A 15,329-nucleotide genomic window follows, 5' to 3' on the forward strand; every position below is an offset into this window, starting at 1 on the left:
ACATTTCTACTATAGTAGACTAAAATAAATTCAGCTCTATCAAATTAAAATAACTTGTATAATATTTTCCTAAAATTGAAAAAATATTTGTCATCCTTAATTAATATTCCAAAAGACTAAGGTCACCTCAATGCTACTCGTAACTGTAGAGCGTTTCGATAGAAAATGTTACTACAATTCATGAAAGTAATAAAACAATACATAATATAGGTATTAAACAAGCAAATATGAATACTTTAAATTTGTTTGAGGAATTAAATAAAAATCAGAAAGTTTATGTACATTAAGCCTTATAATTTTGTATGCTACAGTGCTAATAAATAAAGAAGCACACAAATTATTTTGGTAGAATAAATTTAACAATGATAAATAAATAAAGAAGCACTAAAAATATTTTGGTACGATAAATTTGACAAGGAGAAATAAATAAATATATTTGGTTGAGTTTGCCAGATATTTTTTGACACACATTTTGAGAAACCCTTATTTTTGGCCTATTTTTTAGGGTTTAAATATTTTTGTGGTAATTAGACAATTTTTGGACATAACAGTTGTATGGAGAGGCAGAGCTATTGATGGATAGCCTGTAATAGGAATCGTCATTTTAGGGTCTTTAAAGTATATATAAGAAAAGTTTACATAAGCGCATACAGTGAGGGAACTGAATGCTTCTTCATTCCTAGGGTTAAAATCGAGGACTCTTAACATATTCAAAAATTGAGTCCTTCTTTGTTCCCTATTCATCTCTAACTTGTAATTCTAATTGGTTCCCTTCACAAAACTGAAAAAGAAAAAATAAATCTTTTTTTTTGTTGTTGTATAAAACAAAAAAAAATTAAAAAATGGCTCATGTTAATGAAAAAGAGATAGATGCGAGAACCGAGGAGGAGAAAGCTATAGATGCATGGCTTCCTATCACATCCGATCGAAATGCAAAATGGTGGTACTCTACTTTTCATAATGTCACTGCCATGGTTGGTGCTGGTGTTCTCAGTCTTCCATATGCCATGTCTGAGATGGGATGGTATGTTTATTTACTTTCCCACGTCATATTTATTTGTTTGATTGTAAATTACGATATTTTAATATGAAATTATTATTTTATTCAATATAAAAAGAGAAAAATTAGGGCCAATAGATTATATATCACTTTTTATATTTATTAATGTTTTAATGCCACCATTCACATTTATCCTTCTTAATAGAATGACATGACTTATTTCAAAATTAAAGGATATTTTAAACATATTTAGTTAATATAATAGCTACAAATTCAAAGTTTTTCTATATATCTTACTTTAATTTCAAATCCAATCAAACTATCTGGATAGATGAGATACCCCTAAAATTAAACAAGGCGCCTCTCACTTTTGGATCTGGATCGAAGAAATTTGCATTTACGATGTTAATATGGAGAAGAGAAATAAGAAATAAAAAAAACTTATATTTGTACCTTTGGATATATATATATATATAGGAAAAGTTGGAGATTGGTCAAATAATAATAGTCAAGGGTTAATTTTTAAACTGCTCGAATAAAGCTTTAATTAATGTGTGTGTATTGTGGGGTATAGTTAATACATGTATTACTTATACATCCTCATTGGTATCATAGGGTGTATAACTAATATACCTTCTATTTAGTGGTATTAGCAATATATAAAATTTAATATCATGAAATGAATGTATGTAAAGACAAAAATATCACTCAAATTCTTTTAATCATTTTGTTTATTTTTTTGATTTTATATTTTATATTTGTACTAGAAAATTTATTTAAATAAATTAACTTACAAGTTTTATTATTTAGAGAGAGTTGTTTGTTGCAAAATAAATACAATATTTGAAATGTGAGTTGATTAACATTTTTACTACTTGAAAAAAAATAAAAATATATGACGTTTATAATCTTAATTGAATATATTATTTGTATTCATAGGATAGGAGTTGGATTGTAATTTTCTATTATTTGTTGCAGGGGCCCTGGAGTGATAGTAATGTTGATGTCATGGGCAATAACATTTTACACAATATGGCAAATGGTAGAGATGCATGAAATGGTACCAGGAAAAAGATTTGATAGATACCACGAGCTAGGTCAACATGCATTTGGTGAGAAACTTGGTCTTTGGGTAGTTGTACCCCAACAAATAGTGGTGGACGTAAGTTCTTGCATAATATACATGGTTACAGGTGGCAAGTCATTGAAGAAATTTCATGAAACAGTTTGTCCTGATTGTCAACCAATAAAACTTACCTACTTCATCATCATCTTTTCCTCAGTCCACTTTGTTCTTTCTCACTTGCCAAATTTCAATTCTATATCATTTGTGTCCTTGGCTGCTGCAGTGATGTCGTTGACATATTCGACAGTTGCTTGGGCAACATCTCTAGGTAGAGGGATTGAAGGTAGGGTAGTGAGCTATGAACTTAGGGGTGAAAAGACAAGCGACAATGTATTCATGTTCTTGAGTGCACTTGGAGATGTTGCTTTTGCCTATGCTGGCCATAATGTGGTTCTTGAGATTCAAGCCACTATTCCTTCAACACCAGAAAAACCTTCCAAAGGTCCTATGTGGAAGGGTGTATGGGTGGCTTATATCATCGTTGCCATTTGTTACCTCCCTGTCGCTTTTCTTGGCTATTGGGCTTTTGGTAATCAAGTTGAGGATAACATCTTGCTTTCACTCGAAAAACCTATGTGGCTTGTTGCTGCTGCTAACATGTTTGTTGTCGTCCATGTTATTGGAAGTTATCAGGTATGTACATGCATAAAACATCCATGTTATTGGATGTTATGATCAGCTAAATTCCCTAAAACATTCATAAACTTACCAATAATTTACGCAGGTTTTCGCAATGCCTATGTTTGACATGATTGAAACATATGCCGTCAAATCTATCAAACTAAAACCTTCCACTTTTCTTCGCTTCACAGTTCGTACAACATATGTTGGTAAGTGCAATTACATTTTCCATAATTACTTAAACACATGATGCATGGATCAATATTTACTCTATCTTCTTTTTTTTATTATAATATAGCATTGACGTTATTCGTCGGTATGACCATACCATTCTTTGGTGGTCTAATGGGGTTCTTTGGTGGATTTGCTCTAGCCCCAACATCATATTACGTAAGTCAATTATAAGGATTTCACTAGCTTTCGTTTGTGTATACATTGCTTCACATCAATCACTCTCTTTTTTTAACCTCTCCAGCTTCCTTGCATCATTTGGCTTATCATTGTAAAACCCAAAAGGTTTGGTTTTTCTTGGTGGATGAATTGGGTGAGTAAAATATTAGTATTTCATTCCATCCATTTAATTTTATCTAATTTTTGTTACTTACTATGTGTTTTCCAAATAAATTTCAGTTCTGCATCATAGTTGGAGTATTGCTCACTGTTTTATCGCCTATTGGAGGAATGTGGACTCTTATCAAACAAGCCAAGAATTACCGATTTTACCAGTGATTTGTAGTTTCTTTTTCTGGAAACTTGCGACTGTAAATAGTTATCCTTTTTTTTTTCTTTTGCTATTTTGTTTGTTACATTTATGTTTTAGAATAATTATCTAGAACAAACAAAAATGTATGTTGTTATAGATGCTTACAACCTTTGTGAATAATACTTGGAAATAAACTATCTTCGTTTACGAGTACTACTGTCTAATGCTTTCAGTTTACTTTTTCCTCTGCCAAATGTAATGCCTGCCTCTAATTAACTCTTCAAGATGTTAACTAATACTACTAGTTTTAGGGTTCTCTCGTTTAGACACAAGTCTTCAAAAATTGGTTAAATACACACTTTTTATGATATCATCATTTTAAGGTTAAAAGCTATCATCTCCCATCACAAAAATCTCAAATAATATCCTCTCTATATTAATTGTATTTGTGAGGCATCACACACATATTAAGAAAAATATTTAAGAACATAGTCTAAATCATAATTTTCACTATTACCCTTTGTGAAATCATAAATATAACTTTGTAAATAGTGTAAGTATCTCCTATAAAATATAAAACTTCAATAAATAAAAGGTCAAATAATATGAAAAAAGTTTCAAACATACATCTTGAACTTTGAACAATTTAATTATTTTGAAGAATAAAAAAAGGCTAAAAAAATTCACTTTAAATAGAATAGAGGGAGTACAAAATAGTCTCTTCCCCATCTCAATCCTTAAGTTTTGAAAAGGCTTAAGTCATACACAACCCCTTAAAGTTGTCCGCATATTTCACTTGAACACCTCAACTAAGCTTTGTACTTATTGAACACCTCTAGTACTTTGAATTGATACCAATTGAGCATTTTTTACTTAAGTGGCATTTTAGGTGTGATTCACGAATGATAAGCGCTTGAAAAAATTAAATTAGACATTTTTTAAACTTAAAAATTTCTTTCTTCTTCATTGAACTTGTTGCCATCACTTCTCCACCTTACCACTCACATCCGCCATTGTTGCCATAAACACCCTTCTTCTTCTTCCTCATCTTTTTCTCTTCCTTTACCATCATTATCATTTTATTTTTTCAGATTTGTTATTATCGCAGCCAATACATCCATTTCTTCCTCTTGTTTTAAGCAACAACTACCATCACCTCTACCATTAAAATCGACACTTGGTCGTGTTTGGTCTTTCAATGTAAAATAGGTATCAATTCGAAGTACTAGAGATGTTCAATAGGTACAAGACTTAGTTAAGGTGTTCAAGTGAAATATGCGGACAACTTTAAGGGGTTGTATATGACTTAAGCCTTTTGAAAATATAAAATAGTCTCATGGATAGGGTCAACAATTGTCACGCAAGGCCTTGGAGAATGATGGATGATGTTAATGAAATTATTAGACTTAAGGAGCTTGCGGGTTTTAATTTGGTGCACTGCTTTAGGGAAACAAACAAGGTCGTGGACAAGCTCACTAATCTAAGTAATGGCTTCTCGTAAAATCATATGTTTCAGTTTTATGAAGAACTGCAATTGAAAGTGGAAGGGCTCTTGAGAAAGGACAGATTGGGTATTCCCAATCTTCGTACACTCAACAGAAGGCAACTACTAAAATCCATTAAAAGAAAAATAACTTTTATTAAAGGCAACTTTTATCGCTAAAAGTCCTAATCAAGTCGTAATTGGTCAATAACGATTAAAAAAATTCGGGCACCACTGATCGTTAAAAGCTTTGTCCAAAAAAGTTCCTGACCGGATTTAAATCTGGTCGTTAAAAAGTCATTATTTGATCGTTATACCTTAGTTTAACAATCAAATTTCCCTTTGTTGATTGTTATTCCCTTCGTTAAAAGCCTTTAGTTACTACTACGAATCTTATCGTTATAAATATCTTTAACAATCAAATTTTATTTTGTTCATTCTCTGTTAACTTAAAACAACCACTAAAACACATAAAATAAATGAAATATTAATCAAAATATACAAAATAATCAATATTTATATAAAATTGCATTGTTAATTACAAAGACCCAAAATATCAGATTCATAAAAAATTACCTATCCAATTGTATGATATTGTATCTACCAGTTCCAAACAACAAAGAAAGTTAGTGGCATCTACAATTAGGAACATGTCTAAAGCACTTCTAGTAATATTTATTAAAGAAAATGTCTCTGTACTTTCTTCCTTTACAGGTTCTATGTACCTTAACTCTTGATATGTACTTTCTTTCTAGACGGGTTCTACTTGTACATCATACATCACAAGGCTTGTAAATTACTAATAGATAGTGTAGACACACAAATTTTATTGGATTTAATTCATACAAAATTTGAATTAAATGCATATTTATTTGGATTGGATGATTAATTTGAGCTTTACAAATAAATAAGTTCATTTTATTTAATTCAAGTTCAAGGTCCATTTCACCTTGAAGCCCAAATCTATGCAAAGTGTCACGATGACTAGGCATCCAAGACCAATAAGGCAGTGCCACGTGTCCAAATGAGGTGGTAGTCCCAATCAAATGTAAGAACCAATCACAATCTGCCAAGTGTCAAAATGACATTCTTTGGCCAATCATAAGCATTCTTGTCCAGCCCCACAACTATAAATAGGGGATGTACATGACATTCTAAAGGCATCAAGAAAACACTTCAACAAGCATTCTACAATTGGAGGAAGAAAACTCTTCAAGAAGCATTCTGCAATTGGAGAAAGCTACAACATCAACTACATAGCTCTTCGAAGGAGTGATCAACGGAGTTCTTTCCGGAGATTGACTTGAAACAACGAAGTGCTTCCCAACGTTCCCGGAGATCAAATACATCTCAAGGATGTCTACATCATCCTACAGAAGGCCCTCGAATCACAGAGAAGTTTAGGAGAGAAGAATCAAGAGAACAACAGAATTGTACTCACAAGATTCATCAATAAATATCACATTTTTCTTTTATTTATTTTGCTTGCAGTTAATTTTCAGCGCTTATGGAAAATTGTTGCGAACAAATTTGGCACGCCCAGTGGGACCAATTCTGCTCTTCATCTCTTCCTCCTACAATCAAAAAACAACAAGTTCAACTTTGCAATGGCCTTCAAGAAGATCAATGATGTTTCATGCAAGGACTCTATTGTTGCCATATTTGTTGATTTTAGTGATGTTGATCCAATCAGTGGACGCGAGTTCAAGACAAGTGCCTTGAATGGATCTGAATATTTCACCTCCTTGGAGATGGCAAGAAAGAGCAAGTGTCAAATGGCATTCAAAACTAAAATCCCTGGCGGCATTATTACATCTAAGTTGTTTGATGAACTTTCTTACTCTGGCTTTAACTTTGGTGAATCTAAGAATTCAGTGGATTCTTCAATTTCAAAAAAGGTTAACTCCTTGATGGTTGACGCAACTGACATGGACAAGAAGTTCGCAATGATGGAGCAAACCATTGAAGCTTTGAAGAAGTTTATTGATGACAAAAATCTCCAAATCGCTCAACTTATGAGCAAGTTAGATTTCTACAACTCTAGCGAGTCACATCACAATCTAACAATGCAAGAAAAAGTTGATATCGATTCTCCCACCAAGATAGTTGACTCTCAAAGCGCAAGACGATCTGCTTCAGCGGCCACTCTATTAGTTCAACAACTATAAGAAATGATCGCAAACACAATTAAAGCTCAATATGTTGGCTCGCCATAAAGTTCCTTAGGATATTCAAAGTCGTATTTTAAGCGAATCGAGGGTTTATTGATGCAATTGGATATCAACCACCAAAATTGCAACAATTTAATGGAAGGGGAAATCCAAGGCAACATATTGCCCATTTCGTCGAGACTTGTAGCAGTACCGGTACACATGGTGATCTTCTTGTCAAGTAGTTTGTTCATTCTTTAAAAGAAAACATCTTTAATTGGTATACAGACTTGGATCCTGAATCAATTGATTGTTGGGAGCAACTAGAAAATTAATTTCTAAATCGTTTCTACAGTACCCGTCGTACAGTGAGCATGATGGAATTGACAAACACTAAACAAAGTAAGGATGAACCCGTAGTGGACTACCTCAATTGTTGGCGAATGTTGAGCTTCGATTGAAAAGACCAACTTTCTGAAATCTCTGCAGTTGAAATTTGTATACAAGGAATGCATTGGGGCCTTGTATATATCCTTCAAGGAATTAAGCCTCGAACTTTTGATGAACAAGCTATACGCATTCATGACATGGAGTTAAGCATTGCAAGCCATGGAAAGACATCACCGGTTCTTTGATCCAAGAAAAGATGATACAAATTGAATGAGCCATTAGGATACACAACTAATGAGTCCATGACAGTAACCATGACTTCTACGAAGGCCTCCACAAGACAAAAGTTGAAAGAGATCGCGGCGCATCAACAAACACGAGAAGTGAAAAATCAATCTACCTTGAAGAAGTTACAAGCAAAAGATTATCCCTTTACGGACACTGACGTTCATGCGATTCTTGATGAGCTGCTAATCAAGAAAGTCATTGCACTCCCAGAGTCAAAGCGACCCAAAGAATCCAATAAAGTCGATGATCCTATGTATTGTAAATTACACTGGATCATCGGTCATCACACCACAAAATGCTTCATTTTGAAGGAAAAGATCATGACATTGTCATGGGAGGGAAAGATCAGCATTGACATTGATGAAACAACTGAGATAAACCATGCAAGTGTCAAACTTGATCATAAAAAGGATTCGATTTCAGAAGCTCTTCCCCCTATGGCATCTCCAAAAATTGAAGAAGGTGTAATCATACTATAGTTTGGGAGCTTTGAACCAATTGAAGTTTCTACCTTGAAGAAAACAACAATCACATCCAAAGTATATGACTTCTCCAATGAAAAGAATGACGATGCATGGATTTTGGTCGCTCGCAAAAGGAAAAGCATCAAGGGACTTCTAAATTCCGACTTTCAAAAGTCGGCACAAAATCAAGTACAAATCAGCTTCAATAATGCGGAATCATAAAATCTAACACCAAATCAAAGTACATTAATGCTTCATCACAAAAGGTTAGAAGGAAAGTTACATTGATGGAATTCTTCCCTGAAATTCTCCTTGACGTACGAGCCTAAAATACAAGTTAATATGCTCTTTGGCGTACGAGCCTAAACTACAAGCTGAAACACTCTCGATGTACAAGCCTAAACTGCAAGTTGAAATGCTCCTCGACATATAAGCTTAAATTGTAAGTTGAAATGCTCCTCGATGAACAAGCCTAAATTGTAAGTTAAATGCTCCTCGACACACGAGCCTAAACTACAAGTTAAAACGCTCATCGACGTATGAGCCTAAACTGCAAGTTGAAACGGTCCTCAACGCACGAGCCTAAACTTTAAGTTGCAATGCTCATTGACGCATGAGCCTAAACTGTAAGTTGAAATGCTCATCAATGTACGAGCCTAAACTGCAAGTTACAACACTCCTTCAGGTACGAGCATAAACTGTATGCTACTCCTCGCCCGCAAGAGTATAAATTGTGTACGACCCAAAAAAAACTAATCATCTTAAACTGCGATATGAATTTATCCTCTTCACCAAGGTACGTAGGCGCTAGGAGTAACCACTCTAAGCTCTGACACATGAGTTAAAAAAAAAAGAGGTTTGGTGGCATTGCGTGATCATCACACTAGCTCTTTAAATTATGTAGCTAGCACGTGAGTTCAAATCTGTCACAATGAGCAAAGGAGAAGATTCTTGGAGTCTACTTTACAAGGTAAAAATTGGCTCGTGATTCAGAGGCTTCTACTCTATGTTATGAATTTTCTACCACGCCCGCTCAAAGCTGGAAAAAAAAAGATCATCATATTTTGGAGTTGATTTGAGCAAACTTCAAAGGCCTATTTGTGAAAATTCATAAATAATTTTATCATGATTTTTACACATAGTTGCAGTTCTTGGAGTCCACTTTGCAATGAAAAAAACAGCTCGTGATTTAGACGCTTCTATATCAAGTTATGAATGTTCTATCATCGCCGCTCAAAGTTGTGGAATAGACCATCAGATTTTGATCATCATTTTTACACACATTGAAGTTCTTGAAGCCCTCTTCGCAACAAAATAAGAAGCTCGTGATTCAGGAACTCCTACTTCGAGTTATGATTTTCCTGGCTACAGATGCGCAACACTGAAGAATTGAGCAAGGTCGAATTGTGGGCTGACTTCGAAGCAACATTTGTACCAATCTACAAAATCTTTGGCCTTAATTTTTTACATGTGTTGTATTTCTTTGAGTCGTCTTTCCCATGGAATATGAATCTCATGATTTCGGTACTCGTACTCCGACTTATCAATTTTCTACGATAGACGCGCAAAGCTGCGAAATAGACATATTAGATCTAAAATCAACTTCATAAATTAATTTTGATCAATTTGGAGGGGTTTTAGTCTGAAATCTTAATATATTTCAGAAAGTTGAGTTATGTTTCTTACGGATTAAGCGGATTGCAATTCTATTGCTCATAAATCTGAGAAAAGTTAAGTGCCAATTACTTACTCACCGAAGTTGGAAAGGGCTCATCGTGATGTCAATCTCTCCAAGCCAGCTGGAATGTGGTCACTCTTTGCCTCTTTATCGCCAAAACTCAAGGATAAGATGCGTCACATGCTCGCTTGCCAAAAATGGGATGTTTACACTCGAAACTTTCTTTTTCACAAGACAGCAATGATGGCCACCAACTACTTGCTCGCTGAAGTTTGAAAGACTACCTCTATTGTTGCCAAAGAAGGGGTCTGACCACTCCAAGTTCCTTTATTTCCAAGAAGTAAGGAAGCGATACATCAAATGGTTCAGCGTCGATCTACATTGAGTTCTATTTCTGCTAGATCAAGTGTCTTGCAATCTCATTGCTCCTACATTTGAAATTAAATATACACGCAAAGGTGTGCAAAGTTGGAATCACAAGTTGCGAGGAATGGTATAACCATATATTTCTGAAGAATTCATAAGAATGGTCCAAGATCTTCTACAAATTGAAAGGAAGATGTCAATCCACACTGAAGCTTGAAGCATAAGATTATCCGTAATCTACTTCGTTGTTATTTGATGGCCTACACCAAGTGTTTTTTTTTCCGCCATGCTCACGCCATATGCTTTCTCACCAGATATGAAATGAAACTGCTCCAAATGTTTCTCTCGTGGAGCCGCAAAGGGGGATGAAAATGGAGGTGGCAAGTTGTCTCTACCAAGGCTGCAAAAAGGGTGAATGCCTCGTAAGTTTTCTCCCAAAATTGCAAGGATGAGACGAGTGATTTCACGCCGATCATGTGAACAACTCGTGCATCTTCTAGGTGGTTAGGATTCTTTGGAAACGTGAAAAATAAAAAAATATTGGAGCCATCGGTGCCAACTGCATGAAGTTTTAAATTTTTCTTAGTTGATCTACTTCCAATAATACACGTAGTAAGTACACGACCCTTCAATATGGCATGAAAAGCATGAGCAGCACCACAACAATCTTGTTTGACATGGCGGTGCCAATAACACGAAGCTTTGAATTGCGAACAAATTGGATTTTGAACGTCAATCTTCCTTGTTTAATAAACATGTCAATGCATAAAAAAGATGCAACCACAACCATTACCCGCAAGAAAGAGAAACAGGAAAATCTTAAAGACACAAATCTATGAGGAAAATGGCAAAATTTGTAGTACTAAGAGTCTAGTTTCTCCATAATCAAGCCGTTTGTCATTTGAATGCTCCTACACCAAGAAAAGGGTGTTTTAGCGAGATTGCGCATAACTGTGAGGAGAACTCACTTACAGATTTGGAGACCAACTTCAAAAATCAATTTCTGTCAATGCGAAAGGTTTTTTATGTTGATTTTCAGATATGTCGTAGTACAGTCTAGTTTCTCCAGAATCAAGTCGATCATCGTTTGAATCCTCCTACACCGAGAAAATGAAGGTTTAGCGAGATTGCGCATAACTGTTAGGAGAACTTCCAGTTTTGATAACAAACTTAAAAAATCAATTTCCATCAATACGAAAGGTTTTTGATATTGGTTTTTGGATATGTCATAGTAATAAAAGTCTAGTTTCTCTATAATCAAGTCGCTCATCGTTTGAATGCTCCTACATCGAGAAAGGGACGTTTTGGAGAGATTTCGCATAACTGTGAGGAGAACATCCAGATTTGGAGACCAACTTCAAAAATCAATTTCCGTCAATACAAATGGTTTTTGATGTTGATTTTTGGATATGTCATAGTACTATAAGTCTAGTTTCTTCATAATGAAGCCGCTCATCGGTTGAATATTTTTACACAAAGAAAAAAAACATTTTGGCGGGACTGCACAAAATATAGAAATAACACACCAAATTTGGAGTTCTACTTCAAAAAATATTTTACCATCAATTCAAAAGGATTATTCCAATGATTCTTTGATGAATCCTTTGTACATGAAAGGTGTTTATATAGAGTTTTCGATAAACAATTCTCATTCTTTGTACAAGGAAAGTTGTGGTAAGATAGGAAGAACTAAATCAAATCAATTCTTCCTCATCTAAATGGAAAATGCTAGCACTCAAAAGAAAAGAAATAATGCTTAAGATTGGAAAAATGATTCTTACAAAATCAAGAAAATGAAAGAAAGTTTGTGTAATTGTTAAATTACAAATTGTTTTCAAGTTGAAGGTTTGCAAAAAAGGTGCAAATCAAGCTATGTTCTTATTTTATTTAAAATTCAACTTTGGGGACTTGTGTGGTTCTCTAAGTGTTGATGTCCAAATTTGTATTCAAGTTTATGCACTACTAAAAAACTGCGAAAAAACGATGGCCAAAAGCGACGGACTGCGTCGCTTTTTTAGTCAAAATCGACACAGTCATGTTCGTCGCTTTTTCAAAAAGCGATGAACAGCGTCTCTATTGCGTCGCTTTTTGATTATTTTTTTCAGAATTTTTTTTTAACAAAAGCAACGGAGTCCATCGCTTTTCTGGAAATTAATATTTTAAAAATCCCAAAAAAGTGACGGACTATAGGACACTGTCTGTCGCTTTTTTGGAAATTAATTTTTTAAAATACCTAGAAAAGCGACGAACTAAAGGACCCTGTCCACCGTTTTTCTAGGTTTATTTGAAAATAATAATGCAAAAAGCGACGGACAAAACCACCCTGTCTGTTGTTTTTTTCTGCAATTTTTTGACAGCAGAAACTAGGAGGTTCTGCTGCCCACTTGCAAATACATATCAATTCAATTCATATTCAACCAGCCCAATCAAACAATATAATCTAAACATCACACACAACATGTAAAACATCAAACTTAAATCAATCTTAAAAAATAACAAAATCACAATACAAAAACTTATAAAGTTATTCAAAATTAGTTTCAAAAATTTCATAAAAGAGACCTAAACTAGGGAGTGTGATCTACAAAATCATCATCCTCGTCATTATCGTCGTCGGTGTCCTCGACAGTAGAAGATGTAGTAGGTCGACGAGCGAGGTTCAACACTTGTTCTTTGATTTCCTGAACGGTTGCACTCATGCTATGTTGTTCAGTTACTCTTCTCCGCTCCAACTCTGCCAGTCACGATGTAAGTTGTAGTATTTGAGCCGACATAACAGCAATCTGAACACCGTCAAGTGCCTAGGCTTCACGTGATGATCCAATACCTTCTAAGCCTGACTGGAGTCTTCTTACATAGTTTCGAGAGCCTAGACCATAGACTCTACCCTTGTGTGTCCCCCCTACCACTTTCCCTGTCCAAATTTGGGTGGACAGTTCAGGTGTCATTTGGACCAAACTATCTAGATTCTCAGCGACGTACTGATGAAACTCATTCTGCATATTAAATATAAAAAATTTCATCAATATATATACATATCGTAAATATATTCACTATTAATATATACTATTCATATTAAATAACTTACAAAAGTTCGTTCGGCCCTTTCCTCGACCCACACATCCAGATCTGATTCATTTTCTTTCTTCTTCACATGAGTCTTCTTGAAAACCTCCAATCCAATAGGAGTACGCCCCTATTCTTTTTCCTATAAATAAAAACTGAAATTTATTACGATATATATGAATCAACTAATTATTTATTTAAAAGTTTAAATTAGAACAACTAATTTATAACGTTTGGTTTCCTCTTATAACGAGCCTTAACTGGGACCATTTTTTCAGCCGGAGTCCTCTTATAACGAGCATGTCCAAAAAACTAACAATTTTCTAATTCACTATCAGTCTTGTATAACAACATGCAGCCATTAACACAACAATGAATTATATCATACGTCAATCCTAACTTGGAAACCAAACGCTTTGCCTGATAGTTTAGTACCTATCTTAGTATCTATCTATCATTAGAATCAGTTTTCAAGTTTTGAGAGCTTAGAACTGAGAGTATTGAGACAATATTTTCCTTAGCTTTGAAGAATTGAAGATTTCCATTTTTGAGAAATTAGAAGTGGGTCTTTGAGATTCTTCAACCTTGACCTTTGTAAAGATGAAATTAATCTTACCCAGTTGATGGAAACACAATTTGGTAACGATTTCTATCTTTTTATGATGTCTAGCTAAAACCCCAATTATTTGGGTGTGATTATGGGTTGATTTAGCTGCTGGGTATTGTTAATTGATAGTTTAAATTCTGTTTAAAAGTGATTTCAATCAATAATTGTGGTATAATTTAAAGGGTTGTAGTTGCAAATGCAACTCTATCTTCGTGTTTTTTGCTTGCTCGAGAGAGGTTTTAAAACCAAGATTACTGAATTGATGGTCTGTGGGTATTGCGTTGTCATGGGTTCAGCTCGAGAGACTGAATCCTAAACCCTTTTCCACACATTCAGCTTGAGAGAGTGAATGGCCTAAAATGTAGGTTGTTCTTAATTGCTGCTTATTGGTGTTCGAGAGAAACCAATTTGATTCGGGGTAAATTGTTCAAGAGAAAGTTTATCCCCACTAAAGTCTAGCTTATTCACTGATTTATAACTGTTTACTATTAATTGCAATAACCCAGTTGTCTACCTTAGCCCATAATCCAATCACATTCCAAGAACCCGTCTCATTACTTGTTAATTCGTGTTATTTGTTGTTGTGTAGCTGATAGTTGAAACCAAACCCCCCATGTTATTTGACACTTGTGTCACCCTAAATTTGAAATATGCTTTTATTTGTAAATGTCTTTACCTATGATTGACTTGAACATATTCATGATTTTCTATTGATTCTCAAATACGTACCACTCCTTGTGGGATTCGACCCCAACTCACTTAGTTGGGTTATATTACTGACTAATGATCGTTGGAGCTTAGAATTGGAAGAAGCGTCCTGATACGTGAAATCAAAATGGCGTCGCTTTCGGGGAGTGGTGTTATTTGTGAATCTTTAGTTAAGTTGTATTTTGTTTTCGTTAGTTATAGTGAACTTACTTAATTTTTAGTTTTGGTTTTTGTGTTGCTGTTTTGAGTAGAATAAATGAGCATATCTGGTAGCAACAGTGACCCAATGGATCACCCTCCTTTGAGATTGATGATTTTTTGGGATAACATCCTAAATGTCAAGCAATTGGAGGGTGAGGGCATTTATAAGTTATGGCAAAGGTTTAAGACCCTATTGCAGCAGTGTCCAACTCATGAGATTCTAGATAAGACGCTTCTAGAATGTTTCTACTGGGGTCTTGGCCTCGAAAATAGAATAATTTCCGTTGATTTTTGATAGTTTTTGAGTAGTGTTGGTGGAAGTTTATCTGAACTTAAAATTCATACAACTCTGTCACATTGATTTGTTTATCCCTCTCTCTCGAGTCCTCCATATCTTTCCTGTGATGGATTGAAATAACAAAAGTCCTTATGAGCACATCGAAATGGAGTTGCACATGACCGTACCATGCAACTTGTT

At 34.7% G+C, this 15,329-nt stretch overlaps 1 protein-coding gene across 1 annotated transcript; it reads left to right on the forward strand.

Annotated features, from left to right (window-relative positions):
• Positions 1 to 842: 842 nt before the first annotated feature.
• LOC102597051 (lysine histidine transporter 1) lies at positions 843 to 3,606 on the forward strand. The gene is made up of 6 exons (XM_006343102.2): positions 843 to 1,024; positions 1,979 to 2,759; positions 2,851 to 2,956; positions 3,046 to 3,137; positions 3,223 to 3,291; positions 3,378 to 3,606. The coding sequence occupies exons 1-6, from the start codon at positions 843 to 845 to the stop codon at positions 3,474 to 3,476; spliced, it is 1,329 nt and encodes a 442-aa protein (XP_006343164.1). The 3' UTR covers positions 3,477 to 3,606.
• Positions 3,607 to 15,329: the final 11,723 nt, after the last annotated feature.

The sequence above is a fragment of the Solanum tuberosum genome, unplaced genomic scaffold (assembly GCF_000226075.1).
Source record: "Solanum tuberosum cultivar DM 1-3 516 R44 unplaced genomic scaffold, SolTub_3.0 scf00038, whole genome shotgun sequence".
Classification (NCBI taxonomy): Eukaryota; Viridiplantae; Streptophyta; class Magnoliopsida; order Solanales; family Solanaceae; genus Solanum; species Solanum tuberosum.